Source organism: Tauraco erythrolophus, chromosome 2 (assembly GCF_009769465.1).
Source record: "Tauraco erythrolophus isolate bTauEry1 chromosome 2, bTauEry1.pri, whole genome shotgun sequence".
Taxonomy (NCBI): Eukaryota; Metazoa; Chordata; class Aves; order Musophagiformes; family Musophagidae; genus Tauraco; species Tauraco erythrolophus.
The window spans coordinates 55,447,879-55,465,259 of NC_141466.1; the positions used below are offsets into that span (position 1 = coordinate 55,447,879).

Here is a 17,381-nt window from a genome sequence, read left to right on the forward strand (position 1 = left end):
CTTTTCTATTTGTAAATGTAAGAAATGCTACTTATGTCAATAGACTAGTACTTGTGTATGCATTGTACAGCTTTTCCATTTCTGCACAAGCAAGTGGTCTTCCCTGTTTAGCACTTTTTGTTGATTACCATGTCACATTTTACCCAATATCAGCTTATCACAACATTATCATTTGTCCCATCGTACACATGACAAGGCATAACCGGCCTTTCAGCATTCTCCAGATCACTTTTTCACTTTGTTTTACTATAGAGTTTAAAAACATGCCTTGTTTTTTAAAAACTGCAAGTTGCTGTATCATGGCAAGGTAAAATCTCTTACTCTTCATCTAGCACTTTCATAGATTCATAGATTCATAGATTTCTAGGTTGGAAAAGACCTTAGAGATCATCGAGTCCAAGCGTCCCTAATCCCCATTAAACCATATCGCTATGGTTTATGATTTTATGGTTTAATTTCCTTTCCGTCCTTTCATGTATCTTCACTCTCTTAACACTTTCCATGTTTGAAACTATCTTTAAAACCTTTTTGCCTGAATGTTTTTCAAACTGTAGGAATTTTCAACCTAGAATGTCTTTTTGCCAGTAGCTTTACCCCTGTTCTCATCAGCTGTACTAATTTAACTTCAACTCAGTCACCAAACTGTATCATATCTCATTTGTTTCATAGATTTAAAATATATTATGCTTTTTTTCTTTAATAGTACGCTATGATAAAAATGCTTAGAATTACAAAAATAGTAGTAAATTGAAATTTTTTAGCTTGATTTAATTGAAATGGCTTGGGGCTTATCCTGATTCTAGTTTGGACGTTGTGGCTGTCAAATTTGTTTGTCAGTTTTGATTACTGTGGTTTTAAGAGCTCGTTTGGAAACTTTACATCTTTCTTACATACACAGATAAACTCAAATATGGTCACTATATTAGTCACACAGACCACCACCTCCAGCAGAATTTTAGGCTTGTGATTACTGAGGTTGTATCTAGAACATGGAAAAATGACTATGCTCCCTTGATGCTTATGTGATAGAAGCACAGCACTGAAGAATGCAGCTTCTGTTTGAAGAGCAACAAGCCACCTTGTGTAAACATAGGTGTAAAGACTGATGAACCTGTAGTATGAGTGAAACTTACTAAATAGACTTTTTGCCTGTCAGCACTCCAGTGATGAGACTAGAGACCTCAGGAGTCACACACCAATTAATTTTAGATTCTTCTGAGAGATTTCTGCAAAATTAGTTTTTCAATCTTTTTTTTTTTAATCAGTATGTGACTTATTTATTGTGCAGATGACAGGACATACCACTTTCAAGCAGAGGATGAACAGGAATGTCAAATGTGAGTTACTTTGCTAATTTTATTTCTGATATTGCTACTCTACTGAGACGTTACCTTGAACTTCAAAGTGCCAAAACATTTAACAGGAAAATATTGCTGCCGTTTTAGATGGACATCTGTGCTACAAAACAGCAAGGAGGAAGCTTTAAATAATGCATTCAAAGGAGATGATAACACAGGAGAAAATAATATTGTCCAGGAGCTGACAAAAGAAATTATATCTGAAGTCCAGAGGATGACTGGAAATGATGTGTGTTGTGACTGTGGAGCACAAGGTGAGTCAATTAAGCACATTTCTAATTGGTAAATCTGTGTCTCATGAGAGTATTTAAGCTGATGATTTTTGCTTTCACTTTTACTCCTTATCTCACAAAGATTATACACATAGTAGAATATGCTAACAATTGAGTTGCACTGCTTTAGTAAGATTGATTTGCTATATACATATTGTCAGTGGGGAGAAAAGTTACAAAAAAGCTTATTTTTCTCCCATGTATTTTGCTAATTGTAACTTTTGCTTGTATAAATCAATCAAACTTATTTTATTAGCCCATATTTTACATAAGATTTGGGTAAAAGTGGACAGCAGTAAGATACTTCAACCATTTTCCCAATACACCTCCTTTTTTTTTTTTTTTTTTTTTTTTTTTTTTTTAAGAGTTTTTTTTAGTTTTTGTTTGACACTGAGAGTGAGCCAGGGAATGTGTCTAAGACTGTGCTTGTTTGGAAAAGAATACCCCTGCTGGCTATAGTTTGCAGTGTTGGTTTTGTTGATCAATGATTTTCTACTTTAATCTTCTTCAAATTATTTTTTAAATCCTGCTGTTTCCTGTGTTCTTTTACATTACAGATGCACTGCAGGACTTAGGGTTTTTTTTTATCTGAAACTGTAGCTGAAAACACCAGATCTGAAGCTGTTTGTACTTTATAAATCAATAGTAACTTCCAACAATAGATACTGTATAAAACTATGGAAAGAGCCAATCCTGCTATCTTTAAAGGAGAAGATTCTAAATAGCTACTTACCTAACCTTTAGCAAATCAATCAGTTTCTAAGCTGTCTAAAATTTCAGAAATTAATTTTTTGTCTGGAACATGAGGGAATGTTATATCAAGAATGCAAAATATTGGGAAAAAAGACAAGCAAGGGTAATGAAAGGAGAGGGATGAGCCATAGTATCTTTGAAATAGTGGAATGAGAATCCATTGTAGTGTGGTGCTGTATGTATACTTCAGAATCACTGCTGCTTCACTTAGTCTAAAGCCTATGGTTGAAATACAAAAAAAGGCATTGTTATTTCAGTGTGAACTGCACCTATACCCCCGGTTGAGAATGTGACACCATTATATTGGTGGTGGAAAAATGCAGTTCCTGAAAGCCATGTGGAGAATGACAAACTGGACTGTTTAAGCAGCCCCCTTGGAAGGTGATGTCCTTTACAAAAAAAACAAAAAAAAAAACCAAACAAAAAAAAATTTGAATCTTCACTTCTTTCACCATTAAAAAAAAATATTTTGGTTTGTGTTTCCCAACAGAGTAAATGTAAGGACATAAATTAAAAAAAAACTGATAATTCATGTACAAGAATCTTATTTTACAGAATTTCATTTCTGTACACTACATTCTCTAGAATGATATAATTACCCAAATAAATTTTAATTCTATGGGTGCTTTCTGTTTCAGATCCTACCTGGCTTTCAACAAATTTGGGAATTCTAACTTGCATTGAATGCTCAGGAATCCATAGAGAACTTGGTGTTCACTATTCAAGAATGCAATCACTTACATTAGATGTGCTGGGAACATCTGAACTTTTGGTAATCAAATTGCTTTTATTAACTTAAAAATGATATTATAAACCACTTCTAACACAAGTATATTTTTGTCACTTTAATGATGTGTTGTTCCAATCTTGAAAGTTGCCTCTGGGTAAACATAGTTTAAGAAAGCTTAATTCTTCGAGTTTAACAGAACCTCCTGGAACATAGTGTCTTACTGGAAACTTTGCCTGATCTTAGTATTCAAATTAGTAGAGGCTTCATATTTTTTGTGTTTCCAAGTCTTTTTACCCTTGGTTGCTTTTTAAAAGAAGACAGCTGTCTGATGTATAAATGTGCCTCTCAGATTAAAAATTAAAGGACTTCACAAATACTTATCCCATTAATTATTTAGCATTGTTTTAGAAGAGAATTTTAATGCTCAAAGGAAGAAAATGTATTCAGGTTTGCTGCACAGAGATGTTACCACAAATCAGCTGCTCTGTGACAGTTCATATGTGTGTTCTTACCCAGCACAAAGTGTTTTGCGTTTATTATATGAACTGGTGTCTTGATGGATTGTTCTGCAGTTACTTGTTTGTGTGTTATGTTGCAGCTGAAGACTGCCATCCAAAAAGGTACCTAATCAGTTCATTATAGTAGCAGAACTAGGAATCAAAACCAAAAAGTCCCAACTCCCATTTTCCCTTGTCTTCCCACTAGTATGTGCATGGCCAATAACTGAACATGTTAATATTAAGTGAGCTGTGGACTATTTTTTTTTTTTTAACAGCTTGCAAAGAATATTGGGAATGCTGGTTTTAATGAAATTATGGAATTCTGTCTGCCAGTTGATGAGATGGTCAAACCTAATCCAAGCAGTGATATGTAAGTAAAGAGCCGCTACTTCTGAAAAAGGCAGGCATTTCATTTAATATTGCTAATGGGTTGTACCATTATGGTTTGCACTAGCAGGCCATGGAAGATGTATAAAGTCTTATAGATGGCCTTCTAGCCAAGAAGTAAACTTTCTTTCTGATGCTTTGCATGTCTGTTTTATTGAACTTTTATCTGATTGTACCTTCCCTAATAGTAAGGATTATTTTACCAACTCTCTGAATCATGATTTGTGGGACAGAAACAAATTAAACATGACTTGTTGGGAATTTTAAACACACACAAGAGTAGGGATTAAAAACAGAGCTATTTAAACGTGAAAGAGGAATTGGAATAAGATACACATTTTACCTGAAAGATACCGAACACCCAGTGTTTAGAAACGACACCCAGGACTTGCGTCCGTAACCATGTGGAACAAAGACAGAACATTTAAATGAATTCCTCGAAAACACTGAACTGTGGTGGCAGAGACACAGCAAGGACAGCTGCCTACTTGGCTGGATACTACTCCATCGTAAAAGAGCTAGTAAATGATACAGAAACAAATCCACAATAATTGGCTTTGGATGAAGCTGATTTTACATTATCTGGACTTTCACCATTCTGACACAATCAATGTTAAACCATGCAGTTGAAATGATTTTTGAATACAACTATCAGTAATAATACAGAATATTAATATTAATAATTAAATTTCCCAATACTTTTACTGAATGCTAAATCAATAGCATAAAAAGACTTCTAAAAAATGATATTTAAAAAAAATCATTGATACATCTTCATATCAATTTTCAGGGGGGTTTTTTAATCAAATGACAACCTGAAGACAAACATTTTTTAAAAACTATGAAGGAATACTGTGATATGCTTTAGGAACAAGAGCTATCCATCGATTCAATTTATTATTATTTGAATTTTTTTCTTTTTGCCCATTATATAGTATCTAGATGATAAAGTATGGCTTTGCTAAGTGTCTTCTGTGCAATGTTGTGTACATCCCAAGAGTTGGTAAGGAGTTATGCCTTTGGGATGCATGCAGGCTCCTGTCTTGCTTTTATGGGAAGAGGAGTAGTTATTTGTTAGTTGAGTATCAACAGCAAGCTGGTTTACTAAGTTTTTACCTCAGTTTAGAGGTGAAAATAAAAACTCCACTACATCCTCCCTGTTATGGTTGTGGTGAAGAGTTGCTTTACAGAACATGCTGTGAATACAGATCCAAGGCCTGAGTAGTCTGTGCAGAGGTCTAAGACAGATTTATGTATCCCGTGCCTTCCATCCTTTTCCAGCATGTGTAGAAGTACAAGTCAGGTAAACATAAACCTGCCAGGCTGCTGTTAGCAAACCAGCAGTATGAAGCTTTGATGTATCTTCTGTACATAGAGCTGGGTAATCTTGATCTCAACTTCACACTAGAGTTCAGAGGGGAAAATTTATGGTCTGTCTTCGTGTTGGATATTTGGTTCATGTTCTGTAGCTACATTTCATACCGGAAATACAAGACTGCATGTTTTACATGAATATTTAAAATTATCATAGTGAATGAGAAATAGTCTTTCCCAGATCTTATTTCAAATTACTTGCATGTATTTATGGAAATTCTAATGTGTTATGTTCTGCTAAAAGTTACAGAAGCGAATTATATTCAATTTCAGGAACGCAAGAAAAGATTATATTACTGCCAAGTACATTGAGAGAAAATATGCAAGGAAAAAGCATGCTGACAATGCAGCTAAATTACATGCTCTTTGTGAAGCAGTCAAATCAAGAGACATTCTTGGATTAGTCCAAGTATATGCTGACGGTGTGGATCTCACAGAAAAAATTCCCCTGGCCAACGGCCATGTAAGTGTTGTAAATTTTATTGTACAAATTGTTGTAAGTGCGATATACTTTCATTAATTAAAAAGGACAATTTTTTCTTATTTGAAAGTAAGATTTAAAACACTGTTCTGAACATTCGTCTTTTTGATTATGTAGTTTAGCAATAACAAAAGAAGATATTAAATAGTTTAATCTAAAATTGATTCCAAATACTGTCATATTTTAAATGTATTAAAACATTAAACAGTAAATCATTCAATAATCTATTTGTTTTCAATCCATTTGTTTACTTTAAAGCAATAAAAGAGAAGCAATAAGAGTCTTCACAAGAGATCTTTTAATGGTAGCATGTCTGAATATTTTGAAATTAAATGTTTTAATCGGTCTAATATATTTTTTAGTAAAATTTCTGCTTCTCTGTAGATTAGAAGAAACCAATGTGTTCTTTTATTTTATTCTTAGGAGCAAGACGAAACAGCACTTCACCTTGCTGTTAGGTCAGTTGATCGAACATCCCTTCATATAGTTGACTTTTTAGTGCAGAACAGGTAAGTGTATGGAAAGCTAATAAAATGTTACGGATACTGCTTTTATGTCAAGTAACAGAAATACTAAATGAATAGAAATACTAAAATTCCAGTATTTGCAAGTGTAATTTTATTCTTCGAAAATCTTGTACTGAGAGGGAATTATTAATATAGAGTAGGAAATGTAAGTTTAATCAGCTTTCTTCTTCTTTCTTGTACTCCAATAGTGGCAATCTAGATAAGCAAACGTGTAAAGGTAGCACAGCCCTGCATTACTGCTGTCTGACGGACAACGTTGAGTGCCTCAAACTGCTGCTGAGAGGGAAGGCTTCTATTGAGATAGGTAAAAGGGTAACGCGTACTTTGATTTCGTGGTTGTCACTGCTTCAGATAAGAAACAGTGACAATGGAATAAGTGCACTTTCTCCTCAGTTTGTCGTAATTCTGTGAATATAATCTTCATTATAAAAAAGAAAAATCAGTATTCACTGTTTATTTCAAGTTTAAAACTGACTTATACATTACACTTGCTTTTTAAACAAATTTAGATAAGGAATTACCAAGATTTTCAACTTATATCTTGTTGCTGAGTTATATACTGCCATTTCATGGCTATCCCTCCATATATATGGCATGTTGAGCTGCTACTGTTTGTCATGTTCAGAGGGTTGGTATGAGGTGGGCCTACATATGAAGGAAAGAGATGAATTTCAGAGTGTGTTGGTCTAGTTCTTCACTGTGTACCTGCAGGTTTGCCTTTATCTTTAGTAACGGACGTGTTAATGATGCCTATCATCATGACTTTCTTTCTTGCTGTAATATAGCTAATGAATCAGGAGAGACACCACTTGATATAGCTAAACGCTTGAAACATACTCACTGTGAAGAGTTGGTAAGTGTCACATCTTTCTGTGTGTTTGTGCATTTATAAGTAGAATCATGTCTGAATATTTAACAGTTTACAGTTGAATATTCAACGAATATATTCCAGATGGAATAGTTGCATGCTTAGAAATAGTTATATCAAGTTATATTCTTTTAAGAAGAAAATTATATTTCTTTTTTTATATTTCTTTTTTATGCTTTGAAAATGCTAAGCTTCTTGGAGCCAGGGGATGATTCTGTTTAAGCTATTAGTCTCAGATCCACAAGTGTCTGACATCCCGTTGAAATCTAATCACTGAAGTACTTTTTATAGGTGAAGGCCACGGATGAAGGTCTTTCTCTTGTTTCTCTCACATTCATCTCACATTCATCATCTCATGAATTCTCATATTCAGAGAAGTTATGGGTGCCTCATCATTGGAAATGCTCAATGTCAGGTTGGATGGGACTTTGAGCAACCTGATCTAGTAAAAGTTGTCCCTGCTCCTGCCAGGGGTGGGTGGACTAGATGGTCTTTAAAGGTCCATTACAACTCAAATCATTCTGTGATTCTGCGAAGAGAAGTTGGCTACTGTCACTACTTCTAGTAAGCAAGAAAAATGAATTAGTGGGGTCAAGGCTTCTTGATACGTGAGTCTGACTCAAAAAAACCTGTCACTGCAGTTAATTTCTTTGACTTGTAATTTCTAAATCAAAGCAAATAGGATGTGGTGCTTATTGTCAGAAAATGGAGAATGGACCTACAATGGTTAATGAAGAGCCTAGTTGCTTTTGATGTATTTGTGTTGTGTTTGGTCACAGAGCTTCATTCTTTAAAATTACCCCAGTGAAGTAACTTTCCAGCTTATTGGAATCTGTTTTCAAAATAAAAGTAATATTTGTATTTGGAAACCAAAGTTCCTTCTATATGTGGTTTTTGTTTGTTTTTAAATGTGTTGTTTTAAAATAAGTACTGTACATAACATAGGTGTCAACAGTCATCTTTTTTTCCTTAGCTTACTCAAGCACTGTCTGGAAGATTTAATTCTCATGTTCATGTAGAATATGAATGGCGGTTACTCCATGAAGATCTGGATGAAAGTGATGATGATGTGGATGAAAAGCTGCAGGTTTGTATCAATGAATTATTTTTCTGTACACGTATCTGTGTAACATCATAATGATTTCAGTAACACTACTTCTTACTCTAAGTATGAAGACACTGTGAAATAAAGTTTTGTACTAAAATGTAGTAGCTTAAATTTTAGTTCCTTAAATTATAGTTTGTTTTCTTCTTCCTCTTTAATGTAATGTACAAAACGTGACGATGTGGTGATGAGTAAATTATGATTAGCCAGGTGTGATATCTTTTTCTAAATGGACTCGAGTCAGTAGTTTGTTTCAATACATCAGGAATATTTAGATCTGCTGATCATGAAGCAGAACTAACATGAGCTAGGAGAATTGCCTTTACAAAGAGAGGCACCTTATAGTTTGTGGAACAGCTCCAGTCAATGGCTTTTATTTTGGAACAGTTTATGCACTGGCTTGTCTTCAGTGGAATGAAATTGTGCATTAAATAGGCCATGTCTGTTAATAGCAGAGTATGGTCTTAATTCTGAATCTTCATGTAAAAATATTTTTTTCTCCCTTTTCATACCTGAAATTTCTGGTGGTGTTGTGGTGCTATTTGGTCCAGAATCACAGAATAGTTAGTGTTGGAAGGGACCTCTGGAGGTCATCTGGTCCAACCCCCTGCTAAAGCAGGGTCACCTAGAGCTGGTTGCCCAGTACCATGGCCAGATGGCTTTTGAATATCTCCAGCGTCGTGGTTTAGGCCGCTCTGGCAACTAAACTCCACACAGCCGCTCGCTCACCCTTCCCCCCCACCCCCGGGAATGAGGAAGGGAATTAAAAGAGAAAAGGGAAAGAGACCCGAGGGTTGGGATAAGAACAATTTAATACTACTGCTACTATTATATGAATATATACATATATGTACAATGATAAATACATACAAATGAGTGATATACGGTGTAATTGCTCACCACCCCTTGACCGAGGCCCGTCTCATCCCCGAAACAGATAAGTCCCGACACCGCAATCCTGGATGAGTGAGAGGCCCGAAAATAGAGAGCGAGACAGAGAGAGAAGGCACTCTGAGAGTCTGACAGTGAGAGCCCCGGAAAAGCAAAAGCCCTTCTTTCCGGCTGTCCCTCGCTTTTATACTGGACATGACGCTGCGTGATATGAAATACTAATTGGCCAGTTCGTCCCTCAATCCTAAGTCTAAGTACAAATCATAAGGAGAGTTGTGGACCCCCCGTCCTGGCCATGCTCCCCCCTATCCTGTTGTGCTCCTGCACACTGGCAAGAACATGGCAGCTGAAAAGTCCTTGATACTTGAAGAACACTTAAAAATGGCTTGGATTCCTTGGGGCCAAGTAATTTGAAATTATATAAAGGCTCCTGAATACTAACGACATTCTGAAACTTTCGTAATTTGAAGTATTCCATATAAGTATTGAACATGATTTTGTGCTTTTTGTGTGTGCAGTGTTATAATTACTTATGCCTTTTCTGCTTCCTTTATAAAGTGCGAGGAATACACAATAGGCTTTATATTAGTTCATCTTCAGATGTTAGCACAACCTTTTTTTCTCTTGAAAGTAGCTGACAAAAAACATTTCTCCTCTGAGTGATGAAATTTGACTTTTTTCTTTCTACAGGTTTTAGCATTTTAATACTTACAAAGTCCCCCATCTCAGCTAAGGCATGAATCGCTAATACATAATTAATAACATAAAACCAAATCTTGTGTATTGGGTGGGGTTGTTTTTTTTGTTTTCAGAAATATTAAAACCTGACAGTCACAGGTTCATTTTCTGTGCCTTCACAGAATGTCTTTAAAAATGCTAGGCCGTCAGACCATTGAATTGGCTTGATGTTTTGGAGACTGATTTTGAAGTCAGTAAGTTTCCTCTATTGCAAAATACACTTTTTGCAAGATCTTGTCTGCATAGGATTCCTCTCCCCATGTCCTGCCTCTTCAGTCCAAGATAGCCATAACCTCTGGTGCTCGACTTGAACTAGAGTTAGCAACAAAGAGCAAAAAATGTGTCATAGGCCCTCCCTTTCAAAGCACAATGCTACCTTCTGAGAATTTTCTTAAGATTTTTCTTGAGAGTTTAGGCATCTGTGCAAGAATCTGGAATCTGCGAGCTGCTAAATCCAGTTCTTCTGGGTGAGCGTTCATATTATATCCCAGTATTTATGTATTCCTCTACATTGTATCATTATCCAGATAATAACAGCAGTAATAATGACCTTTTTGATAAAGCAGCTTGAAACTTTGTTATGTTTTAGAAATTTCATTTTTTCCAGCTGTAAAACCTTTTGGGTATTTTCCAAGTAGATATCTCTCAAATCCCTTTCCAAGACACTCTAAATTGATGTTTTTGATTTGTTTTTTTCCCTCACTTACTTCATTGTTGCCAGTTGCCTTCTGCAGCTGAGCATTCTCTTTTTGACGAGTCCCTGAGCTCCACCTCGTATAGGAATTTATCTACTACTCAGCAATGAGACTAAAGTAATGGAACTGCTGCTTCACTGCCCGCTATTAATAGGCTTATACTACAGGGACTTTTGAAAGGAGATTAAGGACTATTAATCACAGACGAGTGTCTGTGACTACATTGAATGCCCTGGTGAATACTGCTGTTGCTTGGGATCACAGCACAGTTCTGTTTATAGATGTCAAGCCATTGGGCTTGTTTCTGGTAAAGCGATTGAATAGTTTTTGTAATCTTTGTCAGAAAAGGTCATGTCTGAAATTTAAGTTTCTTTACTCCAGAATTTTTCATATAAAGGAGAGTCTAAAGTGAAAGAAGGCTAAGACAATCCATCTGGTTTCTGCTCTTGTTCCACATCCCAGCTGCCTGGTCCTACCTCATCTTTTGCCTCCATTCTGGCACGTTTGTCTCTGTATTGAGCTGTTTCAATTTAGTAAACCAGTGAGAACCTAAATCAACAAAACAAAAAAGAATTTTCTGCTGGTTTAGAAAGCAGAAGCAAGTGTGGGCTGAAACAAATATCAGAGCCAGGACAGTGGAGAGGTCAGGGAATGGAGACTGTCAGCCAGTGAGGAGTGAAGCTGCTAAGCCAAAGTGAAGGTAGGGATTAATGCGTCTGGCTGTCATGTACATAATTCTGATAAATCTTTGAACTATAATGCTCTGCTATAACATGTCTAAAGGCCATACATGATCAATCCAGAGTAAGCATTTAATATATTCAGGGAAAATCGATTGCTTATTTGCAATAATTTTGGAGTAAATCTTTATTCTGCCTAAATGCTATTAATATAAATGGTGATTTTAATTTCAGACAGACAGTACGTCAGCAACGTGTTTATCTAACACTATTTCTGAAGGCATAGTTACGCTCTCTGAGCTATGGATTGTCACAACCCATTCCTGTACTAACCACATGAATTTGTAACTCCAGCTATTTTATTTATCGTTTGATAACAGTAATTACTATGCTTGTTGTTGAAACAGGAAAAATAATACTAAGTGTGCATAGCAAGCAGATGACTCGCTGTAAATCTCAAAGACAACTAATTAGATCTCATTTGATAATGTGCATGGGATGAGCAATGTTCCATCCCAGCTGCCAATTGAAGTAATCTCTCAAACTTGTCCAGCAGTATTAGTGAGCTAAAAAGAGTTCATGAGAAGTTTTGGCTCCTAATTTTTTGTAGACTGAACTACAAGTAGGATACTTAGACGTCTGGTTTTTGAGATTGTGATCATCTATTTGGGATCTAACGCTGCTGAACTTCAGATGAGGCTTATGGTCTTCAGTTGTTTATTTGCTTTTGAAAATATCGCCTGGTATTTTGATGCAGGGAAACTTCACTTGATCCAGTCTGAATATTTCTGTATTGACTATCTATGGGAGTATAGTCCTGTGTATATTAGGATACAGTATTATCCTGTAGGAGTACACTACAGGAGAAAATGAGAAAATAAGTGTTTTGAAATGCAATTCACATTTAATTTTTTTTTGTTAGTGTGCATGGTTACTTTGTCTGGAAGAGGGCAGAATATAGGTTTTAGATTATGTATTAAAAGCAACAAAAATGCGTTTTAGAAGCCATTTTTTCTTCATGGAAGCTAATAACTGTCTATCAATTAATAAATAAAATGAGTACAACTAATGTGGTATCAGTAAGTACTTTTGTTACTATGTTTAAGCAACCCAGCCCCAATCGGAGAGAAGACAGACCTGTCAGCTTCTATCAACTTGGATCAAACCAACTTCAGCCTAATGTAGCATCCTTGGCAAGAGATGCAGCGAACATTGCTAAGGATAAGCAAAGAGGATTTATGCCAAGTATATTGCAGAATGAAACATATGGAGCAATACTCAGTGGCAGTCCACCTCCCATTCAGCCTGCAGTACCTGTTACAAGTAGTGCACCTCCTCTACCTCCAAGGAATATTGGCAAAGGTACTAACACCAGAAAATATAGTTGTGTGTTAGAAGAATGGGATCATAACATTTTTTTATTATTACATTTTTAGGTTTTCTTTTACACTTCTTTTACGCAAGTAAGTATTGGAACTGCTTATTGCTGACTTCATTTTATATATTTGAAGTGAATCTACACAACCTGTTCTAGTTTGATTTTCACTATACCTGCAAGAAAGTACCCAATAGTATTTGGGAAAACAATGCCCAGGTAACCTGAATAGAGTTAAACTATTTATTAAAAGGAGGGCTGCAGTTAATTTAGTTCAGCTTTTTTTTTTTTTTTTGTTACATTCCATCTTTTCATACTTCTGTTTCTTGAAGATGCCATTGTCAGCGTTCAGTTTAAACATACAATTTCAGTAGCATTTGGCTGCTGTGAAAAATTGTTTTAAGACCTGGGAGAATGGAGAGTGTATGCAGAACATGAGAGATTTTAACCTTGCAAAGTCATCTTTTAAAAAATACATGCTTCAAGGTTGTTGGAGTAGAAGTAGAAGTGTCATGATGTGGAGAGCTGGTAGCTGACTGAAAATGTACTGGTTATACCCTGATCAGCAGAACAATGTAAAATGCACATGTCTCATCCTGGTTCAGAAGGGTCGCGTGCTTGCAGAGTGATGCTGTGAACTTCGTTCTTGTCTTCGTATATAATCTGTTCAGATCATACTGAAGAAGCGTAGAGAAATCTGTGTAGCTCCTCTTTGTACTGTACATGTTCAGTGCGTTTCATTGTTTTAATACCTTTGTTAATCCAGCATCTTTCATGGATGCTAAATTTATGGAAAGTTCAATTCAAGAAAAATTACTGTGTAACCACATGATCTTCTGTGGTGCTATAATCCAGACTCCGTAAGAGGAGATAGAAGCGGGGAATATAGTAGGCGTATGTGAGTGGCTTCTGCCTTTGGGATCACTGTGCAGAGGTCAGAATGCAAGACTCCATACACCAGTGCTTGTGTCTGAGATGGCAAATTCAACATTTGTGTAATAGGAGAAGTCAGTTATCAGTCTCACAGGAATGGCTGCAGCATAAGTCGGATTAAAATATGTTATTTTGGCAACAGAAAAAATGAGAACAAGAGAACAGCATGATATTGGGTTACTTTGAAAGGGTGGCATGAGACTGGGGGAATTTCAGCAGCATATAAAATTTAGCCAAGGTGGGATGCCTTTCATCTAATGTTTTTGCATGAAGTCTAATCTTACTATCTAGACGCTTTTTTTACTTGATGGAAAGGAATGTTTCCCCCATCAAACAAGAAGATTCACCCAAGGAGCTTGTGTAGTATGTTTAACTGTTAGATTCTATCTCTAAATTAGTAATACAACTGGATAGTTAAAAAGACTGGTTTACCCTTTGATATTATTTTAATCATAGCCAACCATACTATTTTACCTGCTATTTGCCTTTGATTAAATGACACTATTCAAAGAGTGTCATTTTAAATTCATTCCCAACCCCAGACTTCTTGGCACCGGTATAGCACAACTCATGCCAAGAAAGCATGCTGCCTGGCTTAGGTTATTAGCTCACATTCTTTACTCTAGCAATGTATTAGCCTATTATTTTTTATTCTTAGTTAAAAGCTGTAATAGTATCATCGATCTTAGCTTCTTGTTGATTGCTGATGTTGTTGATGTTATGCTTACGGTGTGTTATTATTCCTTTATCCTCTTAGCTTTAAGCTGTTCTCCGAGTCTTTTGAGCCCTTTATGCTTTTCCCTGCAACCTAATATTTATTCATACCTTACTCTGTTTCATCTTTTCTTAATATGATGCTCATGTGCTGAGTAGGGAGAAGTGGCCTGATATGTGCAAAATATTCGCTTTATGAAGAAAACTTGTAGTGTGTTTTTATGAAATGGGAAGGCAGCTCCTCAGCCTGAGAAATGGAGCCATTTATGAGGCCCCGAAGAAGTCATATATTGTAACTATTTCATGACTAGTTACTATAGCATCGTGTTTGGGTCAAATTCAGAATTACAGTTTTATGTCAATTCCAAGTCAAAACCAATGTTTCGTTTTGAGTCAGCAATGTCTGCTAATGCTCATGCGAGAGTGAGGTCCTTTTCTTTGCAGTACCTGAGATGACAGCTATCAGTCAGGGATTAAAGAAGGTAGCAAGACTTGCCTTCTGTCGTCTTGTGGAGAAATTTCTGCTTTTTCAAGTGTTGACATATTTTGAAGTAATGACTGGAGACAAATTTTACTTAGGTAAAGTGTTAGTAAGACTTCACCCAGAAACTTCTATGTAGTTTTTTACACCAGACTCTGATTTCTGCTCTGGCATTCCAGCAGGATGGCAGTGGTTCCTATGGCTGAATATAGCGGTCTAGCTGCACCATTTTTAAAAGCACAAGTGTGAACGTTAACACTTTGTGCTTAGGGTAAGCAATAATAATAATACAGTATTTTCCTCTCTTTTTAGTTCAGCCTTCAGTTCTTGGCAGTGGTATTCAGACAATTTCTTCATCTAATGCAATGTGGAAGACAAATTCTTTAGGAGTGGAAAGTATAAGCAGGCAGAGGTCTTCATCAGATCCACCAGCTATTCATCCCCCTGTGCCGCCATTGCGTGTAACATCTACAAGTATGTTTCCACTTTCCCCTGTTTTCCCTTCTGCTGTATCTAATCATGGTTGGCTTATTTTTCCATTTCCACAACTCATACTTCCTCTTTTGGTGACTGTAGCTTTGGCCTATCATTCCCATCCAGTAACTTTGTATGATATGAATTGTCTTCTCTGATGTTCCAGTGAGGACTGTATGGTGTGGTACAGGGTCAACAGGAAATACTAGAGCTGAAGAGGAAATACTAGAGCTGAAGACCTCTTCACTTTTACAGACAGTATCAGCGCTGCATTGCTCACTAGTTGCGAAGATGAGTGTTATATGTAGGCCTGGGGCTATGTCTCCACACCGTGCTTGATTCTTGCAGACCATAGGAATGCAAAACCATGTTTTAATGCATTGCCAGCTGCCGTTGTGGTGGTTTCAAGAATTCAGTAAAAATTTTAATTAATTGCTAAACCTAATGTGATGTTAGTTAGATGTTAATTGTAACAGGATTTTAAGAAAAGACATTCCTCTCAATAAAATTTCTCAGCTATTATTCACTCAGTTACTTTTCCATAAAACACAAACTGAAGGCCTTGATTGAGCAAACAATATTAGCACTTTTTCTTTCCTGGTACTTTAATGCTTGAATGAATTGAAGTACTTGTGAGCTCTCTGACCTTGACTAGGTGAAACAAAAGATAAGCTTCTTTCCAAAGAGGTCCTCCTTCCAATGGAAGGATCACTTTCTGTTTAAGTTATTGATTACATGTAGTAAAGCATTTTTCTTGGATGGAGTAAATCCTGTCACAGGAAAACCTGTGGATGAGAACCAAAGAAACAAAATGGTAAATAGAAATTTAGTTCCATTTCACTGTCTTTCTTTTATAGATGTGCTTTCTTCAGCACCACCACCTCCAGTGGCAAAGACAGCCAGCATTATAGAAGCTTTGAACCAGCAATCTAAACAGCAACCAGCTCCTCCACAAACTAAGCCAACTCCACCACCACTGCCCCCACAACCTCCCAGTAGAATCTCACAAAGAAAGCCTATTCCTGGGTAACTGATGTCATTTCAGTATTTAATATACTTCATAATTATTAGTAACTTTTCAATTTTATGATATATAACATGCAAGTCGTCTGTAAAGCATGCATACTTTTGCCAATGATGTGTTCTAGAGTATGGGAATGAACAGAAGGCAAACAGTAAGGGAGCAGATTACAAGGATTCCCACAGTAAAAACAAGGCAGCCTAGTGACTTAACATTGTGTGACTTGCAGAATATCTACAGAGTGCTTAGAAGTGATGGAAATAAGAAGCCACAAAGAATAATCCATTTCTAATTCTCAGCTAATAACAAAGAAGAGATAATGGGATCTTATGTCTGATTGTGCCATTTATTGTTCACATGCTTTGCATAGGTTCAATTCCATTCAATATTTTCATTCATGGCAGGAGTAGAGAGACCTGGAAAGGAAGATACCATTTTTAAATTTGCAGGAAACAAAGTTAGGAGGGACAAGTGTACTTGGAAAACAGGATTATATCCAAAGCAGCCTTGAGAAACTGAAGTAGTAGTCAAGGGAGAAGAGGGGTGTCATTCAGTAAGCAACACTTAGTACTAAAGGACAATCAACTACTAAACGAAGCATGGAGAACAGCAGATTATACATCTCATGGTGGCTCTAAAACAGAAGACTTTTGTTTAAGTTGTGGCAAGAATAATTTAGTTAGACACTGGAAAGCTTTCCAAAAATAAGCATAGGGAAATACCCAAGTAACTTGTCTGGGAAGTTTTTGGATTTTCTGACACTGAAAATTTGGCAGAGTACAGCCAATACAAACTTAGATAGTTACAAGATGCAGGGACGTGTATGTGTTTATGTAAGCTAAATAATATACATGGTTAATCTTTTGTGAATGAAAGAGGTAACCAACCTTTGACCTTTGAGCTCCCTTTCTAGTCCTTTGATTGCATATACCATACTAAGGAAAAGGGAGAAGCAACTTGCTGAAGCTTGATATAATGTACAGATTAATATGGATCCATAATTTTAACAAATAATTTTAAAACA

General features: G+C 36.2%; 1 protein-coding gene across 4 annotated transcripts in view; it reads left to right on the forward strand.

Moving 5' to 3' along the window:
- ASAP2 (ArfGAP with SH3 domain, ankyrin repeat and PH domain 2) overlaps positions 1-17,381 on the forward strand; it is a 94,209-nt gene that overhangs the window by 70,647 nt on the left and 6,181 nt on the right. For 2 of the 4 annotated variants that reach the window (XM_086608370.1, XM_086608371.1), the window contains exons 13-24: positions 1,289-1,337; positions 1,446-1,612; positions 3,022-3,155; positions 3,889-3,983; positions 5,648-5,837; positions 6,279-6,364; positions 6,571-6,686; positions 7,168-7,235; positions 8,224-8,337; positions 12,466-12,721; positions 15,175-15,336; positions 16,194-16,362. In XM_086608370.1, coding sequence (XP_086464496.1) covers positions 1,289-1,337; positions 1,446-1,612; positions 3,022-3,155; positions 3,889-3,983; positions 5,648-5,837; positions 6,279-6,364; positions 6,571-6,686; positions 7,168-7,235; positions 8,224-8,337; positions 12,466-12,721; positions 15,175-15,336; positions 16,194-16,362 — 1,606 coding nt within the window. The remainder of the gene's footprint in view (positions 1-1,288; positions 1,338-1,445; positions 1,613-3,021; positions 3,156-3,888; positions 3,984-5,647; positions 5,838-6,278; positions 6,365-6,570; positions 6,687-7,167; positions 7,236-8,223; positions 8,338-12,465; positions 12,722-15,174; positions 15,337-16,193; positions 16,363-17,381) is intronic. The other 2 variants (XM_086608373.1, XM_086608374.1) reach the window with 2 other exon arrangements.